This window comes from Topomyia yanbarensis, chromosome 3 (genome assembly GCF_030247195.1).
Source record: "Topomyia yanbarensis strain Yona2022 chromosome 3, ASM3024719v1, whole genome shotgun sequence".
NCBI lineage: Eukaryota > Metazoa > Arthropoda > Insecta > Diptera > Culicidae > Topomyia > Topomyia yanbarensis.
In genome coordinates this window covers 362,733,483-362,749,633 of record NC_080672.1, presented here as the reverse complement: position 1 = coordinate 362,749,633, position 16,151 = coordinate 362,733,483, and the positions used below count along the sequence as shown (strand labels likewise).

The 16,151-nt window shown below is 40.6% G+C and overlaps 3 protein-coding genes across 10 annotated transcripts in view; all 3 read right to left on the bottom strand.

The window, feature by feature from the left end:
• LOC131692957 (unconventional myosin-Va) overlaps positions 1-16,151 on the bottom strand; it is an 82,697-nt gene that overhangs the window by 44,638 nt on the left and 21,908 nt on the right. The window lies entirely within an intron of this gene.
• On the bottom strand, positions 3,598-6,011 carry LOC131692959 (uncharacterized). Of its 3 annotated transcripts, XM_058980393.1 has the most exons (3): positions 3,863-6,011; positions 3,730-3,801; positions 3,598-3,673 (listed from the first exon to the last, which is right to left on the bottom strand). In XM_058980393.1, exon 1 carries the CDS (start codon positions 5,984-5,986, stop codon positions 3,956-3,958), a length of 2,031 nt encoding a protein of 676 aa, XP_058836376.1. In that variant the 5' UTR covers positions 5,987-6,011; the 3' UTR covers positions 3,598-3,673; positions 3,730-3,801; positions 3,863-3,955. The 3 variants fall into 3 exon arrangements, with proteins under 3 accessions (XP_058836376.1, XP_058836375.1, XP_058836377.1); XM_058980392.1 differs by having other exon boundaries at positions 3,600-3,673; positions 3,730-6,011; XM_058980394.1 differs by lacking the exon at positions 3,598-3,673 and having other exon boundaries at positions 3,785-3,801; positions 3,858-6,011.
• LOC131692960 (uncharacterized) lies at positions 8,862-10,631 on the bottom strand. Of its 3 annotated transcripts, none has more exons than XM_058980397.1 (3): positions 10,124-10,631; positions 9,996-10,067; positions 8,862-9,939 (listed from the first exon to the last, which is right to left on the bottom strand). In XM_058980397.1, the coding sequence occupies exon 3, from the start codon at positions 9,829-9,831 to the stop codon at positions 8,884-8,886; it is 948 nt and encodes a 315-aa protein (XP_058836380.1). In that variant the 5' UTR covers positions 9,832-9,939; positions 9,996-10,067; positions 10,124-10,631; the 3' UTR covers positions 8,862-8,883. The 3 variants fall into 3 exon arrangements, with proteins under 3 accessions (XP_058836380.1, XP_058836379.1, XP_058836381.1); XM_058980396.1 differs by having other exon boundaries at positions 10,129-10,631; XM_058980398.1 differs by having other exon boundaries at positions 8,862-10,067; positions 10,127-10,631.

Here is a 16,151-nt window from a genome sequence, read left to right as displayed (position 1 = left end):
GCCGCACCCGTAGGAAACCTTAACAAAACAAAACAGAGAACTTGGTCACCCATTTCTATGCCACCTGATGTAGGGTTACTGTGCTCTAATTCATCTTAGCACCTCTATTCATTCCACCCTTTTGAGCACATTAGTTAGAGCGGTATCTGCCATCCCTATTGAAGACATTATTTCAAACAGGAGGATGAATAAAGGTGCGTTGTAAGTACTCGATTCTTCGCTTTGCTCAAACGCTAGTATTTTACATTTTCCAGCAAAGATTTTGATACATATTTTGAACGCAATCCAATCAATGTGAGCCGAGTTGTCAACGAATTTGTTCCTCCATCTTGACTAATGAGATGAATAAGGGATCGTCTACCCTACTAAAGAATGTTATGCTACTTGGGGGAAAGGGAGGTTTTATGTCCTTGCCTCAAGTAGGACAGAGGGCTATTAGCTACGATCGACTGATTCCTGGTTGTGTTTTGATATTTTTTGTTTGAAACTTTTTAAAATTTAGGATGAAATATCCAGTCTATTACTCAAAGATTCCTTTTACTAGAGATCATTGAAATAAATTAAAACATATTTATTACAATCTTTAAATTTTTCCATCAAAATAAATCAAATTGAGCTTTTGTGCTATTGTTCATGAGAGGTATGCCTCGAGATACCATTCTCTAAGAAGAAAATCGATAATTTGCTTCTGAAATAAATGTCAGGTTCATGAATTATAGAATAAAGGGAGCGAAATCAATTAATGATATGCATTCTGGTATCATGACTTGAAGCACGCGAGTGAAATAACAAGAAACATAAATAATAAGAAAAGAAGATGAGTTTGTACAGTTTTAGCACATTTTTCATTACTGCTAATTTCAGTGTAGCCTTGACTAACACAATCCGACCGAATCAAGTTAGCGAACAACAAGCGTTATCTGTGAATTGTACAATCGGTGGTACCTCCATTTCACACGTCAGAGACATCGGTTGATTCATAAGTGACTAGTCTGGTTAGTCATGTATTGCCTTTAATGTTCTGAAATGTAGGGTGATGAGACTATTTTTACGCTATCAGTCGACTAACTTCTAGCTTAAATCATATTATCAATTATTTTTCACAGACAGAAGAAACAACACACTATTCCTTATACATCTTTAAGATACATATTTAACGGATAACACTCAGTGATTAGCATAAATAAAAAATAATTGTCCTATTCAGTACATTATAGTGACAAGAAGAAAAATGACCCCAACGAACCCTTGAGTCTATTACTACCCAATCAGAAACACATAACAAAACATTTAAAAACTATATCTCGCGCTGTTACTAGTTATAATTTTCTGTTATTTTAAGGTTGCACAGAGAAAGCGCAAAATTCGCAAACGAAAAAAGCAGTTTTTTTCCACACCGTATGTCAGATCTTCATAAAAATCAATCAGCGTATGTAGAATGTTGTTACAGTACTGCTGATTGATTTTTATGAAGATCTGACATACGGTGTGGAAAAAAACTGCTTTTTTCGTTTGCGAATTTTGCGCTTTCTCTGTGCAACCTTAACTACTAACGAGAACAGATTTATAACACAGCTTACTACGAAAATTGCATACTGTTATAAACTTGTTATTATATTCTGATCGGGTAGTCCTACCAACAGTGTCTGCTCCAAATTTGAAAGTCTAGATACCGAACCAACGTGTTTAAGCATTGCTAACACTTGGGGTTCATAAAGAATGAACTTTCCGCTTTCATTTAAGGCCAAGAAAGTGTTTTGTGTTCTTATCAGTTTATTTGACACTGCTCAACGCATTAGCATAACTGATCTTTTATGTTTTGCCTTTCTCATATAGAAAGGTTATGCAATCACACTAAAAATCGTCAACCTAATCCCGACCCGGAGGGCCGAGTGTCATATGCCATTCGACTCAGTTCGTCGAGTTCAGAAAATGTCTGTGTATGTGGAAAAAATGTCACCTCTGTTTCTTAGAGAGGGCTGAACCGATTTGCACAAACTTTGTCTCAAATGAAAGGTACAACCTTCCCATCGGCTGCTATATAATTTTTTATTGATTGGACTTCCGGTTCCGGAGTTACAGGTTGAAGAATGCGACCATACAGCAAATTTCCGTATAAACTGAAATGAAAAATTCTCAAAGGGGGTAATAAGGGAAAATTTCAAAATCGAATTTGCATTTTTGATGCCAAATGACTTTAAAATGCATGAAACATTGAGATTTGATGAAATCTCGAAAAAAATTTTTTGACAGAAATTGACTTTTTTGGACTTTGGCACATTTTTGCCTTTCTCATATAGAAAGGTTATGCAATCAGTCTAAAAATCGTCTAATTTTGTGACCTATAAGGGCTTAGGTAGGAGTATGCAATGAGGGGTTGCTACTTTAAAATTAAAACTAGTTTAAAATTTCTTAACAAGGTAAAAAGTTTTCAACAGAGTCCGGCCCAGGGATGCCACATTGAAATCTGTGTTTCGGGCAAAAAAATCTTTTTACCATCTATGATGACTAAAATAGAAAAAAAAATCTGTGATAAATTTCCAAAAAATCTGTGAAAAATCGCAATATTTCCAAAAATCTGTGAAATTTTTATCGAAATGCCAAAAATCTGTGAATATGGTAACCCTGGTCCGGACCCCCCCCCCGGATCTTTCTCCTTGATTCTCCGCTGGTTTCAAGCGATGTTTCAGTGTCGACACATAGTATCTCAAGATCTTGGCTGTCGATCCATTGTATGTATGTGCAAATCGTACTGAATATGTAATATACATTTCCATCATTTTATTGAACATGGAATCGTAATTTGGACAAATGAGAAAGGCACAAGCGCACCAGTAGGTGGATTTAAACAGGTTTTTACAAGAAGTAGAACATATTCTTCTCGCGTTGTCGTTCACGTCCATGTCGGCAACGGTACTGCTTTCTTGCTGTTCACGGTTAGATACTCTTATTTGTTTCTTCTTCTTATGGGTCATTGTTTGTAGATTTGCCTTCATCGGCATTTGCTTCTTCATTGGTGCTGCTGGTTGTTGGTTTGGAGGCATTTGACCTAATAGTTGTTATTTCGCTGTTCAGAATATTGACAGTCGTTTCATGTACATGGATAAGATTTCACATGTGTGCAAAGTTTCATACGCACGTGTAAATATACTGCCATCTATATCTGAATTTCGGTATTCTCGGATGAACGCGCCCTAAGGAAACTACATGCGATCACTGTGCCAGGACCGTCAAATCGGACGAAGACTACATGGAATGCATCCCGCATAAATGTGTGCCATATGGCAACAATACTATCATACGTACATTGTCCTCGAAAAAACGACTTTTAATGAGATTCAATGGGCAACACAATACCCATTATCTAGTATAATATCTAACATAACCATTGTTTTTTTACACTCGATCATATAAAAAATCCAGAACATTCACCATATGCTTTTCACGTACTAATTTCGACCACATACCATATCGGCATGATAGAGAAGTGAACGTTACCGATTTATTAAAATACAAGCAATGCTCCTTATAATTTGCTACCCGGAGTTCAAGTAGCTTATTTGGCGAATCGTACTAATACGACTGTTCCGGACGGCGAATGATGTTTGCCGCACACTAACTCTTTTTAGCAATCGCAATAAAATCCAGGTTAATTTGTGCGAATAGCTTTAAGCTATAATATATTTTAATTAGCTCAATAAGTTTTAATCTTCAACAATATGTACTTACAAATTTAGTGTAGCAAGTAAGTTTTAGGTTATAATCAATTTAGTTTTAGTAGTTTAGTAGTAATCAATTTAACTATAAGTAGAAACAAATTTAGTTTATATGGAAAAAATGCGTTAATAAATTATTACTACACGTTTTAACTCCACTCCGTTCTGGTTTCCAACGAGAATGATGACAGTTGTCCGCTTCCGCTTGTAGGACGTCAACCGAGACAGCACCTGACAATCTAAACCCTCGTGGTGCATTTACGAGTGATCGGACAGGGCGCCCAGTATCCAACATCCTCCCCCTCGTAACACTGGGTACCGGCAGTTCCGGGTTCAGTTTTACTGGTTTGAGAAACCTCCAACAGTGCCAGCTTCGATACTGGACGACGCATAAGACCTTTACTAGTTTGTACCACAGCCTGTCTCACTCGACCATCTTGCCCCGTCACTACATGTTGCACACGTCCCCGGATCCAACCGTTCCTTCTAACATCATCCACCACGAACACCAAGTCCCCCACTGCGATCGGTTTCACATCGCCGAACCACTTCGTACGTCGTGTGAGTGTTGGCAGATACTCGCGCACCCATCGATGCCAGAAAGTATCCACTTGTTGTTGAATTTGATTCCAGGAACTTCGGAGTGCTGCTGTTGTGGTTATAGGTTCCACTACTGGTTGCTTTGCTCCGCTGGAACTTCCAAGAAGGAAGTGATTAGGAGTGAGAGCTTCCTGTTCTTCGGAGTCCAACAGGAGGTACGTTAGCGGTCTCGAGTTGACAATTCCTTCAGCTTCGACTGCCAACGTTAACAGAGCTTCGTCATCCAGGGTTCGGACCGAATTAGCCGCTAACATCGCTGTTTTTACCGATCGTACCATCCGCTCCCAGGGCCCACCCATGTGAGGTGCACCTGGTGGTATAAACATCCATCTCGTCGCTAAATTTGTAAACGTGGCTGCTAACTCTTCATTGAGTTTGCTAATCTGATCCTGCAGCAAGCGGCTTGCTCCTTGAAAGTTAGTGCCGTTGTCGGAGTGAATCTCTACGGGTGCACCCCTCCGGCTGACGAAGCGACGGACACTCATCACACAGGCTTCTGTAGTTAGACTATGAACTAGTTCGACGTGGACTGCTCTTATGGTCAAACATGTAAACAATGCCACCCATCTCTTAGCCTGACTTCTTCCCACCTTCACGAGCAGGGGGCCAAAAAGATCAAGGCCCACGTAACTGAACGGACGGACAAATGACGCCAGTCGTGCACCCGGGAGAGGAGCCATCATCGGAACCTTTGGACGAGTTTTTGATATTTTGCACCATTGACAATCTCTAGCTACCCTCTTCACTGCGGCCCGTAGTTGGGGTACATAGTATCGTTGTCGCAATTCATTAAATACGATTTCTGAATTGGCGTGTCGATAGATATGGTGATAATGGTTGATGATTAATTTTGTTAATTCATGTTGTTTGGGGAGAATGATGGGAAATTTAGCAGAATATGGTGCACTTTCGGCTGACTTTATTCGACCATCGATGCGAAGAATTCCGAATTCGTCTATCATTGGTGATTCCTGGTAGATGGCACTGCTTTTTTCGATCGGCTTTCGCTCTTCCAACGGAACCTTCGAATTTTGGGTGAGTGTGACCAGTTCGTCGGGAAAGGTCTCCCACTGTACCATTCTAATTAACGAGATCTCAGCCTTTCTCATTTCGTCCTGAGTAAGATGCCCAGAAATCGGAGCCTGGCCTTTCACTTTTAGATGCAAATTCCCAAGATAGCGGTAAACGTAGCTCATTGTACGTAGAATACGATTCCATTTCGAAAATCTTCCGACATCAATCACCTTAATGGGTAGTGCTATTCCATGATGCAGATGAAGGGACCGCATTTCTTCCTCCGTAGTCGGTGCAAGTATATGGCACTTTGGCCACCTTTCTTCATCATCTTTAAGGAAATCTGGTCCTTTAAACCACGAGCCTTTCATGTCAAATTGCGGTCCCTTTCCCCACTTCGTCGCAGCATCCGCCGGGTTGAGCTTGGATGGTACCCACCGCCATTCGTTCACTTCTGTAGAATCAAGGATTTCGCCGATACGGAAGGCAACAAATTGCTTGTAACGACGATGATCTGCTCGGATCCAAGCAAGAACTGTGCTGGAATCGGACCAAAAAACGCATCTCGAAATGGGAATAGTATGTCCTTCAATAATACAACGCTTCAAGCGCACTCCAAGGACGGCCGCCTGCAGCTCTAGGCGCGGGATCGACATCGGTTTTAGTGGTGCGGCCTTTGTTTTCGCCGAAACCAGCGTACACTCTGGTTCACCTTCGGTGTTAATCGTCCGGAGATAGGCCACAGCAGCATATGCCTCTTCGCTGGCATCTACAAAGATATGCAGTTCGGTGTGCTGATATCGATTAATGGAAGCATCTCGGAAATAACAGCGAGGAATTTCGAAATTATGTATGTTTTTGAGTTGGCTGATACAATTTAGCCAACGATCATTAGTTTGATCGTTTACTTGATCACCCAGCTAATTCCTGATCTCCAAATATTCTGAAGTAGAATTTTGCCGCGCACAGTAAACATAGCCAGCAAACCAAGAGGATCAAAAAAACTCATCAAGCACTTAAGTACTTGCCTTTTCGTAGGGCGAGCACAACGCAATATCATCACCTGTAACTCGTCTTTCAAGACAGTCGAAAATCGGAGCATATCATACCTTGGAACCCATAGAAGTCCCAAAACCCGTTCCAATCCTTCTGCGTTTTCCAGATTCAGGTTCTTGTTCTCCTGCGAAGTTTCTGACCCTAGTATATTCAAAACCGCTTCCCTGTTTGACTGCCAATTGCGAATGTCAAACCCTCCTATGGCGTGGATCATTCTGACTTGGCAAGACACCTCCTTTGCCTCCTCCTCGCTCTCGAAACTGTCGAGAAAATCGTCCACGTAGTGGTTTTTAGTGATCCCTTCTACGGCCCTCGGGTATTTGCTGGCGAACTCCATCGCATTCTTATTTTTTATATACTGCGCTGATGCTGGCGAGCAAGCCGAGCCGAATGTCGCAACATCCATGAAAAACACCTCCGGTTTGTGCGACGGGTCGCTTCGCCATAGAAACCTCTGCGCATGACGGTCCTCCTTACGTATAGAGATTTGGTGAAACATCTCTCTGATATCGGCCGAGACTGCCACGGGAAATTGACGAAAACGGAAGAGCACAGCGGGTAATGACGCTAACTGATCAGGACCCTTGAGAAGCATTGTGTTGAGCGAGACTCCATTCACTTTTGCAGACGCATCCCAGATCATTCGCACCTTGTTCGGCTTCTTCGGGTTTATCACCACCCCCAAAGGTAAATACCAAACCCGTCTAGGATCAGCTTTCTTCAATTCCTCTTCGGTGGCGCGATGCGCATATCCCTTTTCTATGTAGTTCGAAATCAGAGCTCGAAGATTTTCTCGCAGTGTAGGATCCCGCTCCATGCGCCGCTCTAAACATTCGAGTCGTTTGACCGCCATTCTGTAGCTGTCGGGAAACTCGAGAAAATCATAACGCCACAGCAATCCCGTTTCGAATTTATCACCGGTTTTCTTTGTAGTGCGTTCTAGGATTTCAAGGGCTCTTTGTTCATCCGCCGGTACAAGCATAGACTCTTGTTTAGTTCCTGCATCTTCAAATGAGAAGTAATCCTTCACCATGTTGTGCAACGATTCATCATTCGAACATTCGCAAGTATGAAAGTTCAACGAATGCTTTGATATCCCAGCAACAGCTCACCCTCCATATATGCACCATCCCAGCCTCGTTTTTACTGCGACTGGTTCGCCAATAAACCCTTCTTTCGTTTTCAACGGAACCGTCAGACGGAGATTGTCCAGGCCTATCAAGATACGGGGAACTGCATTCTGGTAGCTGGGAACTGAGAGGCCTCGAAAATGTAAGTATTTTTCTGACAAACTCTTGAAGTCTAAACTTTGGTTTGGCAGCGAAAGCGACTTCACCGTTCTAGCATTTCGTAGGACCATTTTCGGCTGACCGTTGCGAGATATGGCCACCTGTACCAATTTTGATTGATGTTCTGTTCTCGACATATTTCCAGTCCATTTTAAACAAAGAGGTTGTGCCGTACCATCTATACCTAGTTGCTGAACCAATCCCTCTTCGATTAGAGTGAGTGAAGAGCCATCGTCCAGAAAGGCGAATGTTTCGATTGCTTCACCCTGCCCTTGCAGCGTTACGGGTACTATGCGAAAGAAGAGGGATTGCGAAGGATTTGAGTGCGTGTGATTCTCAGCTGAGGGTACCGGTGATACAGTTGTAGGTGCACAGAGTGGACGAGATGAATGCAACAGAGGATGGTGACGAAACTGGCATCCACCTACTCCACATCGAATTGAATTCCTACATGATTTCCGTCCATGTGAATTCAGGCAGATGCGACAAATACCTCGATCCTGGACGAAACGCCATCTTTCTTCTACCCTACGCGACTTAAATACATCACAATCCTTCAAACGATGGTTGAGGCGGTTGCATACCAGACAAGGCTTGTCAATATTTGCGCTAACCCCGGGTGAAACATCGGCATCGGCATGCGAGTGAACTGCTCCCTTCTTTACCTTGAATTTTTCCTCTGGACTGAACCCACCACTATAGAGTGTGACTCGACTGGCCGATCGTACAATACCCGACATAAATTCCCCAAAGATTTTCAAATCCACTTCGGGAAATCGTTGCAAGTGTGACGCCCACTCCATCTTCACATGCGCTGGTAACTTGTCCACTAGTTCAATGAGCAAAGAAGGGTCGAAAGATGAGCACGTTGATCAGCAGCTTCTAGGTGATCACACAGGCTTTGAACCGCCATTCCAAAGTCGATGAGAGATTCTAGTTTCTCTGCTTTCGGCGGAGGAACAGCGCGAACCTTTTCCAGCAGTGCGTTTATGAGCAGCTCGGGGCGACCGTATAAAAGACGAAGTGTTTCGATTACGTGTGGAACTGATTCTGGGAGAAGGAGTCGACTGCGGACTGCATCAAGCGCTGGTGGCTTCAGACACCTTTGGAGTCGCACGACGTTTTCTGCTGGGCTATAGCCACACGTAAATGTAGAATTCATAAAAAATACTGGCCAGTCGGTAGGGCTGCCAGAGAAGGACGGTAGGTCACTGAGGCATAACTTGTCTAGCCGCGATTTGAGATGGCGTTGGGGTGTATTGCAATAAATTTTGTGTTGCATTTTGACCACTAGTTGAGCTGGGCCCAAATTGCTTAAACAAGGGGTTAATGAACTCAGTCCCATCACACTTGCGATCATTTTCCTGACCGAGATGGTAAGTTTTACCTGAGATAAGCTTTTTGCTATTACCTTGATCGTTACCTGACATAGAAGTTTGCTTTTTCATCTGCAAACAACTATTGACAAACTCTGGTGAAATTTTCCATAACGAGGGTGCTGGCTGCTGCATATGCTGTTCGGGATGCATTTCTAATGACCGACGTCGTTCTCCAGCGAAGGTTTGCTGTTGACGCAGTTGTTCCGCCAAGAGTTCCAGCTGTTCAGGTAAACGGAGTTTCGCCACCTGGTTTTGATCATCAACGTGTTGTGTGCGGGTCAGATCACATAGTCGCTCTTCTCGCTTTCGTGGTTCACTCGGCAATATCGATGAAGCTGCTGTATCCGCGCTTTCGGTCTGATCTGCACTGCATTTCAACCACTGCTTAACTTGCTCGACTTTCTCCACTCGACAAACCTTTCCACGTTGACTGGCAGACTCGTCGGGTTCTTCCAGATGGCTATTCAGAAGCTTATACTTTTCATCTACAAACTTTTGTTCTACGGCTCGCTGCTCCTCCAGCTGCTTGAGCTTAAGATCGAGACGGAGCTTCCTGACAGTAGAGTTCGATTGAATCGATACGATTTCCGGCAAACATCTGCGACATGTCCACGGTCGGTCTGCGATTGAGTCGGTTACTCCGGCGCACGTCATATGCCACCAACTATTACAATGGTCACATTGCACCATGTTTCCCGCCGAATCGGGCTCATTGCACGCTACACAGTTACATTCACCGTTTCCAGCTGGTGTGCCTGGCGTGCCCTGGGTTTGCATGTTAAATTTCTTAAAGAATGTTCCGGACGGCGAATGATGTTTGCCGCACACTAACTCTTTTTAGCAATCGCAATAAAATCCAGGTTAATTTGTGCGAATAGCTTTAAGCTATAATATATTTTAATTAGTTCAATAAGTTTTAATCTTCAACAATATGTACTTACAAATTTAGTGTAGCAAGTAAGTTTTAGGTTATAATCAATTTAGTTTTAGTAGTTTAGTAGTAATCAATTTAACTATAAGTAGAAACAAATTTAGTTTATATGGAAAAAATGCGTTAATAAATTATTACTACACGTTTTAACTCCACTCCGTTCTGGTTTCCAACGAGAATGATGACAGTTGTCCGCTTCCGCTTGTAGGACGTCAACCGAGACAGCACCTGACAATCTAAACCCTCGTGGTGCATTTACGAGTGATCGGATAGGGCGCCCAGTATCCAACAACGAGAAATAATAGGTTTCTCAAATTCTCGGCAGCTGGCTGCCCAGCGTTATTACTACACGATGACGTTATTATCACACTTACTAACAACTCTCCCATTCCCGCGGTACATGTGAAGATGCAGATGATTCCTCGGGCTCTAGCAGCGACATGCGTCGGACTAACATGCCTTCCTTTCTCAGAAGATCTGCATTCGGACTTGGCCGGAGTCGGTATTGATCAGTATGCAGATAGATATAGATTGCACCATATGGCTCATCATGTTGTCCCAATGAATGTTTTGCATTCTTTATTGGTTCTGGTCAATAACGGAGTAGCAACCACGGGTGATCTCTTAGGTTTATGCTCATTTTGACCACATACCATGCAATAATTATATCGCACGTGACGTGACTAACGATGCCTAGAAGTTATGTTAGAGGAAAACAACAGTTCCAATAAAAAAAATTCTTCCCATTAACATGTACAATTCTATCGATTGATGAAGTTTTATTTTGTATCACACCATTTTTTTTATCAATTTAATATTAATTTACAGGTTTTCGTATCAGGTTTAGCAGATATATGCAAAGATCGCCTGAGCACACTTAACCTCTGCTACAAAAGTAAAATGTAGGATACAATTCCATACACGGATATTTAATAGTTGACTTATAATTCGAGCTTTCATCCCGGGAACATTTCCTGGGGTCTTTGGATTTCCGGATTGTTTTCTCATTCCCCAGCTCGGTGAAATGCTGATATTTTTCATGATTTTTTTAAAGTATATAGTCCAAACCTTACACAAGTCACTGCTAAAGAATTTGCATATTTTCATGCCAAAATCGATAAATTTGCCGACTATTGCCCAGAAGCATTTCACGGTGTCTCTGGTAGGAAATATTTAGACAAAAAAAATCAGTATCTCCAAAATAGCCACTAATCGAAAACTTAGATGCTCCTCTTTCATCTGAACATAACATTGAAATGTTCTATCGGGGGTCTAGAACAATAAATTTTTTTTCAACATGTTGATGATCAATTTTTTAGGTAATTTTTCAATGAGTAGCTCAAAACAGATATCTCCTTTTAGGAGAATAAATCAGTGAGCATATACTCTCAGAGGAACGGATTCGAAACGTTAATGAAATGCTTCGAAGACACCATTTAGCCAGGTTCGTGTTGGTATTAAGGGGTCTTGAAATTCGCAAAACAAATCATTTCCTTCCATATATTCTTCATAGAAATATATTTTTGCACGGGTTTCTTTGTAACTAATGTTACATTCAAAATTCTATCATTGTTCTATGGATTCTTCGAACAATTTCAGCTTAATTTGATTTGTTTTAGATTTAGTTTCCTTGAAAATTACGAGTTTAAACAGGATCGAAAGATTCTCCCTAGAACAACACATAGGAGCAGTGGTCCATATTCAAGCAGAAAATTATCTTTTCCGCAAAATCATTTCATGGTATCTCATTTGGAGGGGGTGAGAAATTGTTTGGAAGCCCTGCTGCTTTGTTGTAGGGATTGTTTATTGGCTCAAAGTAGCAATTTTTTTGTAGCGAACTAGCTAATACTAATCGCGCGTTGCTGCGACTTTCAACGAAATAGGAGGAAAACACAATTTATTCCGAAGCGCCATCTGGCGGGCAGGTAATCCCCAACCAACCAACAAATGACTACTATGTATACATTTTTACGGCAATCGGTCAAGGACATGCTGAATAGAGTCACAAGGTGGCAGCTAAAATGGCTGCCGCCGTTTCTGCTTCTACTTTCTATTTCATCGTCAAAATCAAAACATTGCATTGGCGCGCAAGACAAAATCGTTTATAACTTAAATGTCTTATCTCAGATTGCTTAGAAATTGTATCACTGTATGTAAGCATGTTAGCACATGCAGATTAATAGATTCTCTTCACGGAATTTTGATTCGTTTAGGAAATTTGTACCTTTTTATTTTTCAAAACAAATGAAACACGTGGTGCAAAAATCAGTCAGCTGATTGCTGAACGATACGCTTGTGTGCGTGCCATCTCCTATTGGTATAGTACGTTCTAGCCGCACACAGATGCTGAACGAAACCCGAACATAGTCGAACATAACCGAACCTTTGTTGTGATTTTGGCATCGCTTCACCTTAAGCCAAACAATTTGAGGAGGGGAATTATGGTTAAAACCGACACCTTAAGCTTAACACTTTTTCTGAGTTGCCACAAAACCAATAAAATTATAATTTTTATGCAGTGTTCTTCTTCAGAAAATTCTTAACAAGGCTTATGTGCTTTTTATAGCTTCATCATGTAGTTAAGGGAAGAAAGTTCGAAAGCGTAGCACTATAAGTAAGAGTATTTTATTCTATAGGATCATTAATCCTTACGTACATCATTGCAACCTTCAGTGTCATTTTATTTTGTAAGAGAAGATTTGCAAGCGTTCTACGTTCTGCTAATCGGATTCATTCACTTATAAGTGACACACACACACTTCTTAGTAAAACTATCTTTTTCAGACTTTAATTTTTCGGGACTCTGATCATAAACGATCTACTGGGGTACACATAAGATCATTGTCTCATTGTGGTAAAGTTCGTCCATGACAAACCAAGAAAACACTAGAAATTCGGTTTGATGAGCTTTTTGCAGAAATAGCAAAAACTATTGCTATAAGCAAAAAATCCAATTTTTGATTTATAACGAGACATACAAGAAATAAATACAATAAAAGTATTTCCGTGTATTTGCTATATTTATTGCTATAGTGTAATTTGCTATGATATTGCTATAGTGTAATTGAAGTGTCACAAAGATCCCCAGCATTTTGTAATGAATCGCAAGTATACACAACCATCTTAACAGCGTGTCGGTTTTACCCTAACCATAGGGTGTCGGTTTTACCCCAACAGCGCACATTTTTTATAAAAGCAATTAAAAATATTGAATTACTCGAACTCGTCTTCAATGCACCTAGTTGATCATAGGAAAGGCTGATAATAATAGGTACTGAAAATGAGGTGATTTGAAAAGCTTTTGTTCGGTTAAAACCCTAAAATCTACCAACAAAATTTAACATCCAGACGAGTATGAACGCTGATGTCGTGTTTTGTTTATTTTTATGACATTCGGCGTACTAACGTAAACCAAATCTTTCTTCAAATGCTCTACATAAACGTACTAATAATAAAGTGTCGTTATGAAATGAATAAAAAATTGATTCCTAGGAAAAGTTGTGGGGTGTCGGTTGTACCCACAGTGTCGAGTTTTCCCACAATTCCCCTAGTTGACGAAACAAAGGATCTAAATACATCAAACAATGGTAAAATGTTGTAAGGAATCCAAAAATGATATAATTTTGAGCAAGAAAAAGATCGGAAAAGAATCCCGAGAGAAAAAATTCTATTATCATTTTTTTTGCGGATTTGAAGAAATTCTATAAAGTTATTATAACAAGTTTATAACCCTATGTTGGCCCAAAAACTCATCTATTTAAATATTTTGTCAACTTGATTGATGCAAAAAATTGTAACGTTTTCTATAAGGTAGCAATTTTAAGGTAAAATAAATAGTATTTTAGTGCATTGATCGCAAATCCAAAAAAGAAAGTATTCAAAATTTAGCCAATTTCGGAAGATTAATCTACAAAGACAGTTTCATTTCACGAACCATAAGAATAAGAAGTAGATATCAGTAAGTAGGAAGCCGATATTAGGCCAATATACTTATAACATTTGTACTAACAAACACTGTAATCATTGAAATCGGTACACATAAAAATGACTACTCGGTCAAAGGGATGCACGTTTGTGAAAAAAATGCTCTAAATTTAAGTATTAAATTTCTATCTAAGGAGTATCTGAGAGGCTGAGAGTAAGAGTGGGTTAAAATTTTGTTCAGAGCAAAAGTGGGTTAAAATATTCTGTTAGATCAGAAATGGTATAGTCATCACACCTCAGGCAAAAGTGGATCAAATATTAATTCGCGCAAAAATGGTTCGACAAAATTTTCAGGGCAAGACTGGTATAGAATATTAACCCATTTTTGCGCTAAGAAAAGAATCAGAATTTTCTTATTCGGACTTGTGGGAAATGTTATTAAATTTTTTGATGCCTTAGAAATCGTGTAATATAGGATCCGTATAGGTCAATAGGCATCGGAAATTGACGATTGCCGCCATTTTGAAATCCAAGATGTCGACTTCCGGTTACCATAAAATAGTGAGAACCACCATCAATATGGGTGTCATTTGAAAGAGGATGATCAGCAGACACTGAAAATTGACCATTTCCGCCATTTTGAAATCCAAGATGGCGACTTCAGGTTACCACAAAATAGTGAGAACCACCATCAATATGGGTGTCATTTGAAAGAGTATGATCAGCAGACACCGAAAATTGGCCATTACCGCCATTTTGAATTCCAAGATGGCGACTTCCGGTTACCACAAAATAATGAGAACCACCATCAATATGGGTGTCATTTGAAAGGGAATGGTGAGCAGACATCGAAAATTGACTTTCACCGCCATTTTGAAATCCAAGATGGCGACTTCCGGTTACCACAAAATAGTGAGAACCACCATCAATATGGGTGTCATTTGAAAGGGGATGGTGAGTAGACATCGAAAATTGACCATTACCGCCATTTTGAATTCCAAGATGGCGACTTCCGGTTACCATAAAATAGTGAGAACCACCATCAATATGGGTGTCATTTGAAAGAGGATGATCAGCAGACACCGAAAATTGACCATTTCCGCCATTTTGAAATCCAAGATGGCGACTTCCGGTTACCACAAAATAGTGAGAACCACCATCAATATGGGTGTCATTTGAAAGAGTATGATCAGCAGACACCGAAAATTGACCATTTCCGCCATTTTGAAATCCAAGATGGCGACTTCCTGTTACCACAAAATAGTGAGAACCACCATCAATATGGGTGTCATTTGAAAGGGGATGGTGAGCAGACACCGAAAATTGACCACCACCGCCATTTTGCAATCTAAGATGGCGACTTCCGGTTACCACAAAATAGTGAGAGCCACCATCAATATGGGTGTCATTTGAAAGAGTATGATCAGCAGACACCGAAAATTGACCATTACCGCCATTTTGAATTCCAAGATGGCGACTTCCGGTTACCACAAAATAATGAGAACCACCATCAATATGGGTGTCATTTGAAAGGGAATGGTGAGCAGACATCGAAAATTGACTTTCACCGCCATTTTGAAATCCAAGATGTCGACTTTCGGTTACCACAAAATAGTGAGAACCACCATCAATATGGGTGTCATTTGAAAGAGGATGATCAGCAGACACCGAAAATTGATCATTACCGCCATTTTGAATGGCGACTCCCGGTTACCATAATATAGTGAGAACCACTATCAATATGGGTGTCATTTTATAGGGGATGGTCAGCAAACACCAAAAATTCACCATCACCGCCATTTTAAAATCCAAGATGGCGACTTCCGGTTACCATAAAATAGTGAGAACCACCATCAATATGGGTGCCATTTGAAAGGAGGTGGTTAGCAGACACCGAATATTGATCATTACCGCCATTTTGAAATCCAAGATGGCGACTTCCGGTTACCACAAAATAGTGAGAACCACCATCAATATGGGTGTCATTTGAAAAGGGGTGTCAGTAGATATCGGAAATTGACCATTACCGCCATTTTGAATTCCAAGATGGCGACTTCCGGTTACCACAAAATAGTGAGAACCACCATCAGTATGGGTGTCATTTCATACACCTTTAAAATTTGAAGATCCAAGGAATGTTAATAAACCCAAAAATGGATTGAAGTGAAACAAAAGCAATTTTATTGAAAATTAACATTTTTTCGCTTTTTTCCTCATATAACCTATTTTAAAACCACTAAAA